The following is a 15,300-nucleotide window of genomic DNA, read 5'->3' on the forward strand; positions in this document are numbered from 1 at the left end:
CAGGTCACATTAGAGATGGCACGTTATGGGTCTCCAATCTGCTTTGGCCTCTCTCTCATCTATCACAAATCCTCCAGACATTTTGGTCAGTTTAGTTCAAACAATCTGAGAAGTTCAAACAGGCAGTAAAGCATCAAAGCAGTCTATTAATATTAATATTAATGTTTCTATCTTCTACTTCCCTGGAAACGCTTTGAACTTTCGCTCCTTATCTGACCTCTTCTGATGGATCTGTGTGAGATCTTAAAGTGTCAGCTTCAGGCTCTCTCCACTCGGTGATGTTATTTCTCAACACAAGTTTTAACCTTGTTGTTTTGGAGAGGATAATATCTGCCCCACTCATTCCCCAATCCCCATCCCTTCCCATTTTTCCCTGTCAGCCTCTCTGCGAGTGTTTGTTCCCGGGTTGGCAGGGAGTCGGTGGCAGCAGCTCCCTAGCACCAGATGGGGCATTGTCAGGAAGTAATGAGGGGAAAACACCTGCTTCTCCAGCGAACTCCACTCCTTCATTTTCAGCCATTTGACACAACATATGCGGTATGCACATACAAAACCAAGTGACCGTGACGAGAACAGCAGTAGGCAATGACATGGAGTTACAAATGCCTGGCACTGCAACGTATTAGTCAGTGAGGTGCCATGTTTGCTACAACTCACCTCTACATGATCTGTACTGAAGGCCACCATGAAGTTTGTGTACCAGATTAACTGCTGGCAAAGGCAAAGAACCGCCTGATTTTAATGTTGCACATTTACATCCTTCTACTGTTAGCATCCTGCCTGCAAACTGTTTCTGGCTGCTCTGTATGCACTGCACAGCCCCTGCATCACCCTAAGCTGTTGTCCAGTGGTTTATCCATGAGGCGGTATCAAGGTCAAAATGTCACTGTAAACTACACTTCTCTCCCTCCCAACTAAAGCTGTGTACCTCAGGGACAGCTCCACTGTGTGAAATTCCTGATACATAATCTTGTCTTTTCTGGCCAACCAGCTGAAGCCCCAGGACCAGAGCCCACTAGGGAGCACACAGTGTTTCACTCATGACTGACTCAAAGGCCAAAACAAAATGGTGCTCGCTGGCATTTAGCATGCAGGAGGGGATTTTAAATTTACAACATTGTATTTTTTTTTCCCCAGTGGAGCGTGACGATTTTTTTGAAAAACGATTTCTGTTTTGGTTACAGTCTCTCAACCTGTTGTTTCTATTTTTCTGAGCTTGACCTAAGACATAAAGTAAGGAGAAGTTTGCAGAGTTGGAAAAGAAACACAAAGGGTCTGTAAAATGCTCAACGGAGGATGGCTGCGGCAGAACCGAGCTGCACAGGAGGTTTGAATAATCAGTTTAATAACATTATCCTGGCTGTGCTCTGTGGCGCGTGCACCCGTTAATGTCATTGTTAAACTGCCGCTTCGCCCATTATTAACAACTGCCCACGGTCAACCACACACTGATAATAAAACCACATAAAACCCAACATAACTTCAACAGACAAGCGTAATGAAATTCTCAGTATTATGAGCACGGTTATGGTAATAAGCGATGGTGGTGCGGCACGGCATTAAGGGTTACAAGGCAACAGAGGAGAAAATTAAAAAGATGAAGTTGTAGTCTATGATGGTTATTTTGAGAGGGAATCAGAATAGACTAAATCTAGCTCAGTTAAAGAGAAACCAGCAGTGGCAAACTGTACCTGCTCTTGAAGTGGCTGCACAAAGTTTCAAGGTTACCCAACTTCACAATTACTCTGCTGTGTGAGTCTTTATGTGTGAATACAACTCCATGCATGTGTAGCCAAACTGAAGCTGGCTGCTTCTAGATAGATGGGGAAGGAGACAAGAAAGCACCGGCAGAGTGCTCTGAGTAAAGGTCATTGCTGAGAGTAAGGTCTTTCAGACTGAAGAGCAAGGTTGGTAAACAAGCTGATGCAAGCCCAAGATGGCATTGGATCGAGAAGATGAGCGGCCAAGCGAACATGCATGTCCGGTTTTCACCAGGCTGTCAATACTCCCTGACCTCTTTTGTATCTCTAAAAGGCAAAAAAAATCAATGGCACACTGGAAGGCAGTAAATAGTGAGACTTTTCTTTGTAAAAGCCATTTAATATCACAGATATCTAAAGTGTAGTAAATTAAATATGAGAGTGCAATGTGCTTGAGAGCTGTCACGGTAAAGATATTATAATAGCTCTCTCAAAGCTACTTTGAGCTTGCTATGATTTGGAAAAAAAAGTCTGAAAGCGAAACAAATCAACATAATAAAACCTTGGCCTATCACCAAAATGTTTCACTCATAATAAACAGCTGAGCAATTATATTTGCAAGTGAAAGGAAAGAATTGCATGTGGAGTCTTTTCAGCTCTTACAACTCTTTATCATCATTTTGCTAAGAATCTAGCGCACCATCTTTCGTGCTTCAGAATAAATGAAAAGAAAATTGGCCACCTCTACGTCCAAGACACATAACTGCAACCTACACCCACAAGCAAAGCTGCTTTGGCATCTCTAAAGAAATCACTTGCCCTGCAGTGTGTTTATACACTCGGTTTGTTACCGATTTTGATTTTGCTCTCCTCCCAGTTTACCAATATCCCTATCTGCCTCCCTCCTCTCCTCCCTCTCTCCTCCCACAGCGTCCCTCTTTATGCATCTCCTTTATGCGATCCTTCATTTTCTGGCCACCCACTCCATCTTCCTCATTTCTCCCTCCATCCGTCCCCCATCCTCCTCCTTCCACCTGTCTCTGTAGTCACACCAGAGGCTCTTTGTCTCCGCTTGTGGAGGGTAGGGACTCAACACTTGCTTTGTAGATGGGCTTTTTCTGAGAGCGGTCATCACTGGAGAGGGAAGGAAAGGGAAAGACAGAGGAGCATGATTATCAGTATATCGATCTCTAAGCAGACGCTCAAAAAATATAAGTGGGGAAATTATAGACTAGAACTGAGCGCTGGAGCTATACCTGGATGTTATATGAAAGTCAATTACCCCCCTCTTTTGCTATCTGTATCTTGCTGTACACACATGTCTGAACACTTATTCATTTGTAAGAATTAAGCTTTTTAACATCATGACAAATATACAGAATATATTTTCAGAACCGGGCTCTTTCTGCCTATTGAAAACTCTCGGTCCACATGGAAAAGTAGTTAATCAGTGAAGCTACATGGGGTCACGGTACACATTAACATGTTGTCAGCTTATGGGATTAATGGGAGTGCCACTAATTTCCTTATCATTGTTGCAGCCCTTTTTGTGCTTCAAATACGATGCATAAAATTTGACTTGCTGCTATTATCTAAAGCTTTTTAGGAGCTGAAAGTGTATGGAAGCACATGGGAGAGGAGGAGGAAGCATGGAAGAGATCAAGCATGAGGTCATGTAGGTCAGACCTGCTGAGATAGGATTTAATATTCAGTGTGGTTAATGCCTTTTCAAACACAGGACCCAGTGTGCTCATGTGGAAAGGTTTTTGGAGGGGGGGTTTCGCACTCACACAGTGAAGGATACAGCAAGGTGCACAATAGCACACATATTAAAATACACACACTGTAACTGAAATGGCCTTGGTTCTATCACATGAGACAGAATGAAATATTGTTGCAATGGTCAGATCTGTAATATAAAGTCAAACTGCAGGAGGAGAGAAGGAGAACGGGTTAGGGAAAATAGGAAAGTGAATGCGGCTAAACAGAAGCACACTTTCACTTGCGTTTAAGGACAAGCTATCCATCTGATTCTAAACATATTTTTAAATGAAGTTTTCATGTTAAGCAAAATGATTATGAAAGATGACGAGACATAAATGATCAAAAAGTCATTTCTTACATGGGCCCTTTGCCGGTCTTGGCCTGCTTGATTCTGCGGCAGATGAACACGCTCACGGAGAGGATGAAGACCACGAGAGATACAGCCGCCGCCGAGGTCATCAAAATGAGACGGCCATTACTCGTCTCATACCAGGGGGCATTCTCTGTGGGACAGATCAGACAGACATGAAGGGAAACAGGCATCATACAGAATCTGACATCAGCAAAACTATGCGCCTTTAGGCAAAGCTTCTAAAAGCAAACACATTTGTAGGAGACGAAAGTGTCTGTCTGGAGTTCAGACAGTCATGGCCCCACACAGAGCACTGATCAATTTTCAATACTTCTGTGAATAGGTTCTCGATTTATATATAACATTTGAAAAGGGAATTCAGTAAACCTGGTCTTGAGAGATGTGATCATAGTAAAAAAAGACACAGAAAAAAAAATCCTGAGAATTGAAAGCAGCAAATACTATTCATATATACAGCACTTTTGTATGTTAAGAGGATTTCTTAGCAGCTTGGAGTCACACAGGTTAACACAAAGAACATTTGCTTGGGTGTTTGTATTGAAGTGCAACTGCATAGCAACAGCAGGGGCATGGACTGTTTCTCATCACAACTTCAAGGATAAGCAGACATTACGTACTCTAGTATATAGAAATTACAGTTAATTAGTACATGTGCTTAAGATAAGATGCAAGAGATATGGTGGAGCAAAGTGACCAATTAGGCAATTGTAGCAGTAATAGGATAAGTATACTATAATAAATACCATGCATTGGCTTGATTGCATTTTTATAGGTTGCATAATTTCAACTATTGAAATCACCAGGCTCATGAATCCTTCTGGATGAGAGAACAGTGTTTAAAAAACTGCAGTGCATTAACAATGTGTAATCATCTCACAGGTCAGTGACAAAGATGATGAAGACAGATGAAGTGCTGTGCATTCCATTAGCTAAAATGTACTGAAATTAATTCTTCTCTTGAAAGAAATGATCATGTTTCGTGAGAGATAGGATAAATTGTCAGTCATACAGATTCCGAAAAAGACAAACTGTCACCCATGAGACATTTGTTTGCAAAAGCTGCTCTTCTATCCCCAGTGACCACTTATTATCAAGCACAATAATATAATCTATTTCTTCTGATAGTGTTGAAAGACCAAGGGATGTATGCAATTAACACCGGGGGAAGAAATAAATGAAAACAACAAAGGTATTTGGCCATGAATTTTACTTTCTAATGGCTCATGAATATTTTTTATTTCTGCGTCTCTTCACTAGAGTCCCCTAATGTTTGAAGTGTTATTTCTGTCAAAAGAAAAAAAAAATCAAAGGTCAGTTAAAAACTATTGCTTTATTTAAAGTTAGCAGCCTCCTACATTGCCATTTACTTTTGATATTTGAAATGTATTATACCCTCTGATATGATCAGCTCACATGTTTGACATTTTAGAGGCAATTTAATTTTGGACAGTCACTTTTTTTGCATGAGATGTTTTAATAAATGTCTTTACCTCTCTTTGTTGGAGCATCACATTGTTTTTTTTAAGCTTTTCTCTGCATTTCTACCGCAGACACATTGCACCTCAAGTCTGCACTAGTCCTCAGATACGTAAAGGTTTCACACTTCTAACTACTAGCGTCTGCATATGCTCCTGATGGCGTAATAGCCTGGAAATACCTAACCTTTTGACATTTGAGTGGTTAGAGAAGGAGGAAATAGAACACAGTGTTTTTTGTTGTTGCTTAAGGGATGTTGACAGGTGAATTTCCCTGCAGTTACAAAGAAAGCTCAAACAAGTTTTGAGAAAAGGAAGTGGGATACAACCCCCACCCCTGAGACTTACAAAGGACAACAGGCCTGGTCCAGGTAGACCTAAAATCTTTATCTTACCAGGCAGAACGGTGATGCTGATGGTGCGTTTCTTGCTGAGGGACTCCACAGAAGGATGGTCAGCCATGCAAGTGTACTGTCCTTCATCCACCGCACTCACCTTCCTCAGTGTCAGCGTAGAGGAAGGCAGGATCCAGTCGCTACCCTGAGAGGGAAAAACACACAAAAGGGTGGAAAAAGTGAGGAAAATTTAGAAGAAAAAGGCTGAAGACATGCTTTACTGGACAGATTGTTCTGATCCCTATGAGAATTGACAAATTCGTATAAATTAAAAGTGCACTTGGCTGTGAGCAGAAGAGAGATTGAGAACAGACGATACAAGCTGACAAAAATGAGGCAGGGAGAAAAAAACTTTGAGACTATCTGACACAGACAGTGTAGGAAGATAAGAGAGAAAGAGACAGAAATGCAGCAGAAGGTTTTATTTTGGCTGATTTGCAGTAGGAGGGACAATGAGAAAAAGTGGAGTAGAACAAGATAGGGAGAAACAGAGAAAATGGTGAAGGGACGGCGTAAGTAAGACATAAATATCTGCTGGTGTGTGGCCCCTGGAGAGCAGTCCCAAATGTCCCAAATGAAGTGTATTTACCTGAGCAGTAATCCCAGTGAATGAATACACATCGACACAAGTCAATAACCCAGATAACAGCATCATCCGCAAAGAATGATGCTGCAACAACACACTGTTAACACAACACATAATGAGATGGCAAGGGAGCAGGATGAATTGTTGACACAGAAATAGCAGCACTATTATGAGATAGAGCCCAACATGGGAGGAAACAAATAATAGGCCAAACACAAGGATTGGAAAACAAACGAACGTGGAGGAGGGGGGTAAAAAAAAATTACACCATGCAAATGATTTGGCTCCTGGGAGCTGCCGCTCCTGCCAAGAAAGTCCATTTCAATTTGAATGGATCTGAATTAAGAGGATTTCCCATAAAGGCCAGGTCTGGCCAAAGCAGCATTTTGTATGCAAATCCACTGGCTCCCAGAGCAGTGGCCCGTTTCTGCCTCTGTCCTGCTGTCATTACTGGGGGCCAATGTGCCCACAGCGGCTGTCTGTCAAATAGGGCTATTTTGATGCCACTTTCTGCTCCATATCCATTCCTGTCATACATACAGCAGGCGTACACACACAGATAGAAAAATACACACACACACTTATCAAACAGGGAGATAGGTTTCATCATATTTGAGCATTTCCTTGAACGTGCCATTACTTTTTCCTGAGGTCATGGGACTTGTGTAACTTTGAATGGATTCACATGTGAGTCATAAGTCTCGATTCACACAGGAACACTCCTGTCAGGTCCAATCACTGTTATTCTTGGTCAAAGTATTGTATATTCAACAAATAATGACGAAATCTAAAGCACTACATATGATCATGTGGAGGACAAACAGCATTAGCGGCATAAAATGTCCATAGAATTGGATTTGGACTTGTAAGCCCATTAAAAACCCGGATTAGCAGTGACCCTTTAACAAGCATATTAACCCCGAGCCACCGTATCAAGCGGAATAACAAAAGGGGAAACTCGGCAAGTACGTCTGCCTATTCCCAAGATATCTTAATAGTTGCACAGCTTCATTACGCCTCTTACCTGCTGGTAGCAGTAGAAGTGATTTTGACGACACCTTGAAGGCGTAATACCATTTTGTCACCACAAGGCCACAGTGTATCTCCAGACACATCAACTTCTTCGTGCTCTACATGCCAGTTGTCACTATGGCATTTTACACTGAGGCATCTTAATTTCCCCTGGGCAAGGGTTTCTTAGCTCAGTGAAGAGCCCAGTTGAATAATTCAATGCCGGTTAACCAAACACGAAAAAAATCATTAGAAATCTATCCACATAATTGTTTTCAGGTTGACTGGCTCTTGTCTAGACCTCATTAAACTATTAATCCTCTGTAAGTGGGCAAGCTGCAATCCCCAGCGAGTGGTGTGCCTAAGCCAACCGGTCACTTAAATACAGAGCACTTCTTTTGTGGAGAGGATGGAAAGACGAGAGGCGAGGGGAAACAAGTGGCTTGAGGAAGTCGGGGAGAGAAAGAGAAATGTGTTAAAGGGGGAGAGGAAATTAGGCGAATGCTTGAACAAAGAGGTCAATAGAGACTTGGTCAGACTGGAAGAAGACAGGAAAAAATAAAGAGGTCACATTGAGAGACAGCGGAGAGTGGAAGCGGGAAGTTTCCAAAAGTATAATGAGGATGTTGCCGCTGTGGACAGTCCTGATGCTTTTTCACCTCTTTGTGCCAGTAGTAGCTGGGCTCTTCTGACGAGCTGGCAGAGCACTTCACCACCACGTCATCTCCAAGTCGCACCTTCAGCTCCTGTGGGACACTCAGGTAGCTGGTGTAGCCCTCCCTGGAAAGTGACAGCTCGCCCATATCTAAAATGAGAAGGAAAAAGGATGATGAGGTATTAATGGTGCAAGAAATTTATTATACATCGAAGCAGCCTCTTCAAGTGTTTGGGACATGACCGAACCCATGTCTGCACCGGTAGCAGCTATTAAACAGTCTGAGTTTTTGAGTATCTTTGAGTGCACGAGCTTACATATGAATGCCTTCCAGTAGTACAGACTGTACCAAGCAATCAATAATAATGATAATAGGCTTCATCTTATCGAAGTCTTTAGAGAGGCAATGTTGTGAATAATGGCTCATTTTCTCTTCCATCTCAATAGATGGCTCACGTCCATCCAGCTCCTGGCTTCTCTCTTCCTGTCTCCTTCAGTCCTATAGTCCATTCTAATCTGTTCCTCTTATTGATTCCCCCATGAGGCTGAGGAGCCTATCAAACAGCATTTCGGTCGATTTGATGGCCACCGAGAAGATAGAGGACGCTGAAAATCTGAGGAGTTATGCCAGGGATGATGTTTCATGCAACTGTGTATCCTTTCACTGACAGCTGCAAACTCAAGCCTCACCAGGGGAACATCTTTGTTTGCTTGGAGTGCAGAAAAAAATAATAAAATGAATGTAGTCTACCTATCACTGGGAGACAGTATTTGCATTGGATCTTTACTTTATGTGTGGTGTGTGTGCTTACCCTCCACAGCACAGAGAACAGTCTTTCTGTTTAGTTTTCATGCATAGACTGCTACCCATGTATAGTGAGGTGTTTTTTGCATACTTTCTGTTAATAATATCAGTATTCTCAGATATGCTACATGTTTCTTTCTTGAAAGTGAAATCAAGAAACACTGTATTTTATTCATATATCTTTCTGGCTCACTGTGAGTTTTTTGACGACGTCTGTTTGACTTCTGCAGGAACACGAAAATCTAAGGATTATATTCGTCAAAATGGGAAAATACAGTGTCACAGAGTCATTGTTCCACAGACTCTAAGCAGACAGCTCCCTCACAACTCCCACCCATATCAACCCAGGCACTCACAATGCACTTTGAAGACCAGCGGCTGGGAGGAGTTGTCTGGCTCGGTCACATTGTCGGCGTCTGACACACAGCGGTAGGGCCCCTCGTAGAACCTTCCTGCATGGGGAATAGTCAGGACCAGACTGTCCTCGGTCTGTGTGATCCTCATAGAATAATAGCACCAAGATCTCTCCCAAACTGAGCGCCAAGTCTGCATGTACTGGGAAAGAGGAAGAAAAAAAATACTTAAAGGAGGACAGAGAGAAAACATCCTGTTATTTACTTTCGTATTTAGTTTCCAAAGACAGAATTACTCAACTGCAAATTCCGGTAGCAGCAGAACAGCTCTGACCTTACGGAAGTTTAAAGATTAACAAAGTGTCTTGCTTCCTATTCAACTGTAAATACATGAAATTCAGTGACACTAACATATCTGATTATGGGAAATAAAAAAGGTAAAATTACATTTCTTGACTTAATACTTGTTTATTGCTGAGGATTGCAGTCATTTCAATACTTTTTTAAGGACACTGAAGTCAAATATCAAATTTCGGAAGAGTCAAAAAGTAACAAATGGCATAAGTGTGAAGATGATTTTGAGGGATTACATTTTATTTGTTGGAGTTTTGGTAAAATTCCCCATTGTTGAAACCATGCCAGCTGTTTTATATAATATTGAGATAGAGCAGTTTACTGCCCATCTAGATACAGGTGTTGCAAATTAGGTTGGACTATAGAAGTCCTGTTGTTCACTGAACGATCCCAGCATTATGTACAGTGTCAGTGCGTACAAACGTGACACCTAAGTCAGTATGCTTTTGCCCAAGTTATTAAATCAGCAGGAACACTTTGCAGTTTTGCATTAACTCAATCAGGTCAAAAAATAACGAGAGGGTTCTGAATGCACCACTGCTTTTCTCTCGCGCTCACCCCCCTCGTTTGTTCCCGTGGCTCACCTTGGAGAAGACCTCAAAGTGGACCTGGCTGATGTTGAGCTCAGAGTCAGAGTACTGACACTCCAGTGTGATCGTGTCTCCCTCCAGAACTGGCTCCATTGGTCCTTTAATGAGCAAAGTTGCTGCGTGTGGACAGAGATTACAAATGCATGTTATTGATCACAGCATGAATGGACCGAGGGCCCAGGAGTGAATACGTGTCGAGTTGCACTGGGAATCTAACTGCTGTTCTGTGCAATGCTTTCAAAACAACCTTTCCCCTTCTCTGACATTTCATCCGGGCTCCTGGTGAAAATGCCAGTCCTCTCAAAGCCACCATGAGCACAAGACCAACAACAGGTTTTTCAACTTTACTGATGCCAGGGACAACAGAAACAGTTTGTCTTTGACTTCAGACAAGAATTACAGCATAACACAGTTGTCTGAAGATAAGAACAGAATATGATTTTGGCCTCAGCACACAGGAGCCATACATAAAATATGTAATTGTTCTTATTGCCAGTCTCTCCCTTATTCCAACAATATTTCCTGCTTTAGTCTGGCTCTTGTAACCACCAGGGAAAACCCATCAGTGTGACAGAAGAGAAAACAAAGTGTTTCCTCAAGAGAACGGATCAACTCAGAGACACACAGGCAAGCAGAGGAACAGGCGAGAAAAAACACACAAAGCCCAGGAGCTGAAACAGTAGGAATATATTTGTGCAAAAAGACCAGATCCAAACATCCAGACCTAAAGATTAAACCAATACTTCATCAGAGAGGAGCAAATAAAATTAAGCACTTATAACAGTCAGTGAGAAATATAAAACATATTTACCATAACTGCCATGAATCAAGGCGACCACTGCAACAACTAGAAGTGCCTTCATGTTTGTGAAAACCCTTTGAAACGTCAGGAACAAATCAAACCAACACGTCGTGAGGTCGTACGCAGTTTCTAACGTGAAATGAAAGTTTGCTTAGTATTTATGCATCAGCGAGTGTAGGTGTGGCTTTGCTTTATTTTTTTCTGTTCAGGGAGAGCGTTCAAAACAGTCTGAAATTCTGAAAGCAGAAAAGATGATACACATGCCCATATCACTGTAGAGACGAAAATGAATGCTAAATAAGCCTTATTACACGTGTACGTGTCTTCTGACTCAGTTTTGCTGATGAGTGTTTACGCTTGAGATATTGTTGATGTGAAGAGTAAACGAAAGGAGCGCTGACAGATGATCCAATCACCAAATTCACCTCCAGCGCATCACGTGTATCTGAGGGAAGTCGGCGCTCTTCAGTTTTCAGTCTGAACTTTGTTGTTAAGGTCGGTGGGGTTTTTTTTTCTCTCTCTCTCTCTTCTGTTTTTTTTCTGAAGAAATTCTACGGAATTTGAAAGCTGTCGTGACATGTTGCCATAGAACTTTGCACTTCCCCGGCGTGATATTTAATGCCAAACAAGCAAACATTTTAGGCTTCATTTGCTTTGACCTTTCAGTGTTTTGTTGTTAACCAGAGCCGAACAGGAGCAAGGATCGAAAATGATGCTTTCTCTGCCGGGGTCCAGAGATACGCTGAATTTAAAACCCTTGGGTCGTCTCCGAGCTTTTTTTTTCTATTAAAATTAGATTGATATGCATGTATAAGAATTAGTATATTAGTGAATAAAGTAAGCATAGAAAAAAATGTTTTGAATGCAAATTAACTCGACTCTTTGTCAGATGTTCTGTCCCACCTCATCTATCTTATAATATATATATATAAATAATTAAAAAAAAAAACATTCAGGCTTTATTTGGAGGAGCAGAGTGCATGATAATAAAAAAATCAATCTACAAGCGACCAGAGGAATTCGAGGTGAAAACGTATCTGCACCTTTTTATAATGGCATTTCATTCCAAATGATGCTATCAAAAATTAAAGATCTATAAATTTGAAGTCATTATCTAAAATTGCCCCCATATAGACCACAGTGATATGTGAAATTATTTGTTAGCCGTATCAATATTTGTATTTATTTATTGATTTTTAACAAGCCTACATTCATTGCGACTCTGAAGTTGATAAAAGCGCATTAATTGAATTTAATGTTGATGTAGTTCAACGGAGCATTCGGCAGGTGGCAAAGTGGAGGGCTCCGTGTTGCCACCGGAAATAGACGTAAACAAAGCGGAAGTACCGAAATATAACCTCGCTAATTTTTTTCTCGCTGTGCGGAGGCGAATTGAAGGAGCTCTTCTTCACCAGACTCACTCTTTGTCGTCAATGGGACGCCGAAACATGGAGAGATAGTGTTTGTTTAACTGAGTAAGTGGCAATTTAACGAACACATTTAGAATCCAACGTGCATAAAGCTGCGCCGCTTGGGTAGCTGCTAATGTTAGCCTGTGCGGCTAACTGCAGTGCTATTGTTTTTAGCACATAACGTTTTTGTTGGAATCGGTTGTCTACTCGTTTGCTTTATTTGGTGAAGCTGTCAAACCACCCAGTGGTTACCTGTCTGGTCGCACTGTTCTATTAGTGTAGTGTAATTTCGTTAACTTGGTTAATATTTAGAGTAGATCTGCGGCGTTATTTGATGGCTAATTTCCTGTATATGCCTTACACACTTAGCATACTTATGCTATCGTAAAAGTAGCTTAAGCAGTTCTTAACCATGAAAAAAGATCTCTACAAACGCTGCAAATGCTTTCCAAAGATTACACACCAAGACTACGCTTAAATTAAATTGCGACTTTATTGTTATTAATTTAGAAAAGCTAATAGAATAAAAGTAGCTATTCATAAGTGAATAAGAAAGCAACATAAACACATTCAGTTGATAAGACATGAGCGGAAATGCGATATAAAACAGTGATGAAACGCTTTATCTGCTATAATTCTTCTATCTTGTACAGACAGTTTGCCTCTGTGATGCTAACGTCTTATTACTTGCTTAATACTGTGTAATAACTAAATATCTGATATTTTACCCCAGATTTGTGGTTTTGGTCCTTTTAGAAAGTATAATTCATCACATCTGTGCCCAACTTGGACTGCCACTCGGGACCACTACAGGCACAGACGGCACACTACGGTTTTGCCCCCCGTGAGACTCCAGAGTTCCTCCACTTTTCCAGTGGCCGCCAACATGGCTAACAGCACGACAACAGTAGTAAAGGGTCTTCCTCCCGGCCCTGCAGGCAGAAGTAGTCCAGAAGGGTCTCAGGTTAGTTCATGTTTGTGCACACCACATTCAAAGATGCTACTGTTGGGCTGACTTGCTACACCAATCTTTGCATAGTGTCCCACAGACTTGATATCAGGAAAATACAAAGCTTGTGAACTCATAAGATTTTTACAATTTGGACTGTGCTTAGGCTGTTATAAAGCACATACAGCATATGCATCCTGGTGAGCTTGTCTAACCAAATGGGTGGATACATTTGCTTCCTTTCCAGGTGCTCAGTAAGAAGAAGCTGCAGGACCTGGTGAGAGAGATTGATCCAAATGAACAGCTGGATGAGGATGTCGAGGAGGTCAGTCAGTGGTTTTAACTGAATTCTCAAGTTAAAACTGTAAATATTTTGTATGTTAGTGTAGGATATGCTGAAGCATTGTGAAATCAGTAATTTTATTTTAAGTATTGGAGTATTTGTTGTAAATTTAGTTCTGTTGAAACCCAGGCTGCATGTTAAATTGTGTGGAATATTCCTTCATTTGTCTGAGCATAATTGATGGCTTTCAAAATGCCTCTGTCTTCTCAGATGCTGCTACAAATTGCAGATGACTTCATAGAAAGTGTAGTGACAGCAGCCTGTCAACTTGCACGCCACCGCAAGTCCAATACCTTGGAGGTGAAGGATGTCCAGTTACATCTAGGTAAGCTGCTGGTTGTGTTTTGCAGAGTTTTTTACACATGTGGGTTACGATGGTCACTCTGCAATTATTTGGTGACGGCTGCTAACACACGTGGTATCAGTACTTATCTAAAAATATTCCCCACATCTTAAGACAATTTAGTGTTTGAATTATTTCTTAATATTAACTGTTCTCTTCCTTTCAGCCATAATTGTATCTTTATTTTCAAATATTGCAATTACTTTGAAGCTAAAATGTGGTTTATCAAATTTTCTGTGTATTTAAAAGATAACTGAAAGGAGCAGATGCATTCATTTTGAACTTTAAAAAATATCGAGGTTTTGACATCTTGAAGAGATGCTTTCGAGGTTTCACATGATGTACAGTTAATACAAATCCAAATATTTTCGAGCCGTAAATCTTTGAAAGCAATTTTAGCTTCTTTTTTTCATCTTGGATGGAAGCAAACCAGGGCAGTCTTAAAATGCACAAGCATCTTGAGAAATGTGTAGGCAGTTTTAGATGAATATGGTAGCCAATCTGCTGGTAGTTAAATTGCTGTCTTGAAGCAAACACAGAATGTCACCGTGTTTGGAGAGTCGAGACTGTGACACATGTTGAAATTATACACTTGACAGCCTTGAAGATATTTAACAATTTTTGGAAATGAGACGGAAATTAGATCCTAGGAGTGTGACACTTTTCTGACTTCTGTGCAAAGAAATGATAGCCTTGGTGGCAAATGTGACTTGTATTTATACAGTGTTTGATGGCACTCGAGTGCTGAAAATTCCGAAGAGTGATGGCCTGTGTCCCATTTGCATTATTCATTGCTTTTCTTAGAGCGCCAGTGGAACATGTGGATTCCTGGTTATGGCTCAGACGAGATCCGGCCGTTCAAGAAGGCCTGCACCACAGAGGCTCACAAACAGGTAGAGACTAAAATGCTTTTATTTTTGTTAATGGTCTATATAGAGTAAGCACAAGTAGAGAAATTTGTCCCAACTGCTGCCTAATTATGTCTTATGTCAATATTGCTGGTTTTGGTTTTTAGTCGTGACCTATTTGCTGTTCCTAATTGTTTGCATTTCTTTTCATTTCAGAGAATGGCACTGATCCGTAAGACAACCAAAAAGTAGCGAGATTAACTAATACCCACTCTGTGTATTATTATTTTTTTAATTGTTTTTTTTCTTTTCAAATTGATTTTTTTTGAATAATAAAGAAGAAAGAGATGTTTTCAGTAGGGCTGTTTTTCTTTATGACATTAGATAGTGTTTTATTGTCACGTCTCCCTAACTTTTGAGTGTTTTGCCAGAATCATTGCATTTGTATGTTTGATTCTGTTTTGTTGCCATTAAAGTAAGCCTGGCAGAACTCCATTGCATTTTTGTCAATAAACATTTACTGGAATAATTCTTTTAGATTG

The 15,300-nt window shown here is 40.9% G+C and overlaps 2 protein-coding genes across 3 annotated transcripts; one reads left to right on the forward strand and one right to left on the reverse strand.

Moving 5' to 3' along the window:
* Positions 1-2,068: 2,068 nt before the first annotated feature.
* On the reverse strand, positions 2,069-11,032 carry si:ch211-79k12.1 (uncharacterized protein LOC568891 homolog). The gene is made up of 7 exons (XM_022192389.2): positions 10,873-11,032; positions 10,056-10,177; positions 9,121-9,319; positions 7,964-8,109; positions 5,708-5,852; positions 3,823-3,967; positions 2,069-2,834 (listed from the first exon to the last, which is right to left on the reverse strand). Exons 1-7 carry the CDS (start codon positions 10,922-10,924, stop codon positions 2,747-2,749), a joined length of 897 nt encoding a protein of 298 aa, XP_022048081.1. The 5' UTR covers positions 10,925-11,032; the 3' UTR covers positions 2,069-2,746.
* A 1,157-nt stretch (positions 11,033-12,189) lies between these two features.
* Positions 12,190-15,295, forward strand: taf12 (TAF12 RNA polymerase II, TATA box binding protein (TBP)-associated factor). Of its 2 annotated transcripts, none has more exons than XM_022192700.2 (6): positions 12,190-12,338; positions 13,009-13,239; positions 13,472-13,549; positions 13,778-13,892; positions 14,715-14,803; positions 14,975-15,295. In XM_022192700.2, exons 2-6 carry the CDS (start codon positions 13,162-13,164, stop codon positions 15,008-15,010), a joined length of 396 nt encoding a protein of 131 aa, XP_022048392.1. In that variant the 5' UTR covers positions 12,190-12,338; positions 13,009-13,161; the 3' UTR covers positions 15,011-15,295. The 2 variants fall into 2 exon arrangements, with proteins under 2 accessions (XP_022048392.1, XP_022048471.1); XM_022192779.2 differs by having other exon boundaries at positions 12,191-12,338; positions 13,032-13,239.
* Positions 15,296-15,300: the final 5 nt, after the last annotated feature.

This window comes from Acanthochromis polyacanthus, chromosome 12 (assembly GCF_021347895.1).
Source record: "Acanthochromis polyacanthus isolate Apoly-LR-REF ecotype Palm Island chromosome 12, KAUST_Apoly_ChrSc, whole genome shotgun sequence".
Classification (NCBI taxonomy): Eukaryota; Metazoa; Chordata; class Actinopteri; family Pomacentridae; genus Acanthochromis; species Acanthochromis polyacanthus.

What these genes read in the sequence shown, in the direction of transcription:
- si:ch211-79k12.1 (XM_022192389.2), bottom strand. Translation starts at nt 10,924, where the DNA reads ATGAAGGCACTTCTAGTTGTTGCAGTGGTCGCCTTGATTCATGGCAGT. An exon ending in CTTGATTCATGGCAGTTATG is followed by an intron (nt 10,178 to 10,872) that starts GTAAATATGTTT and finishes GTCCACACGCAG; the next exon opens with CAACTTTGCTCATTAAAGGA. An exon ending in GCTGGTCTTCAAAGTGCATT is followed by an intron (nt 8,110 to 9,120) that starts GTGAGTGCCTGG and finishes TTCTCATTTTAG; the next exon opens with ATATGGGCGAGCTGTCACTT.
- taf12 (XM_022192700.2), top strand. Translation starts at nt 13,162, where the DNA reads ATGGCTAACAGCACGACAACAGTAGTAAAGGGTCTTCCTCCCGGCCCT. An exon ending in GTAGTCCAGAAGGGTCTCAG is followed by an intron (nt 13,240 to 13,471) that starts GTTAGTTCATGT and finishes CTTCCTTTCCAG; the next exon opens with GTGCTCAGTAAGAAGAAGCT. An exon ending in CCACAGAGGCTCACAAACAG is followed by an intron (nt 14,804 to 14,974) that starts GTAGAGACTAAA and finishes TTTTCATTTCAG; the next exon opens with AGAATGGCACTGATCCGTAA.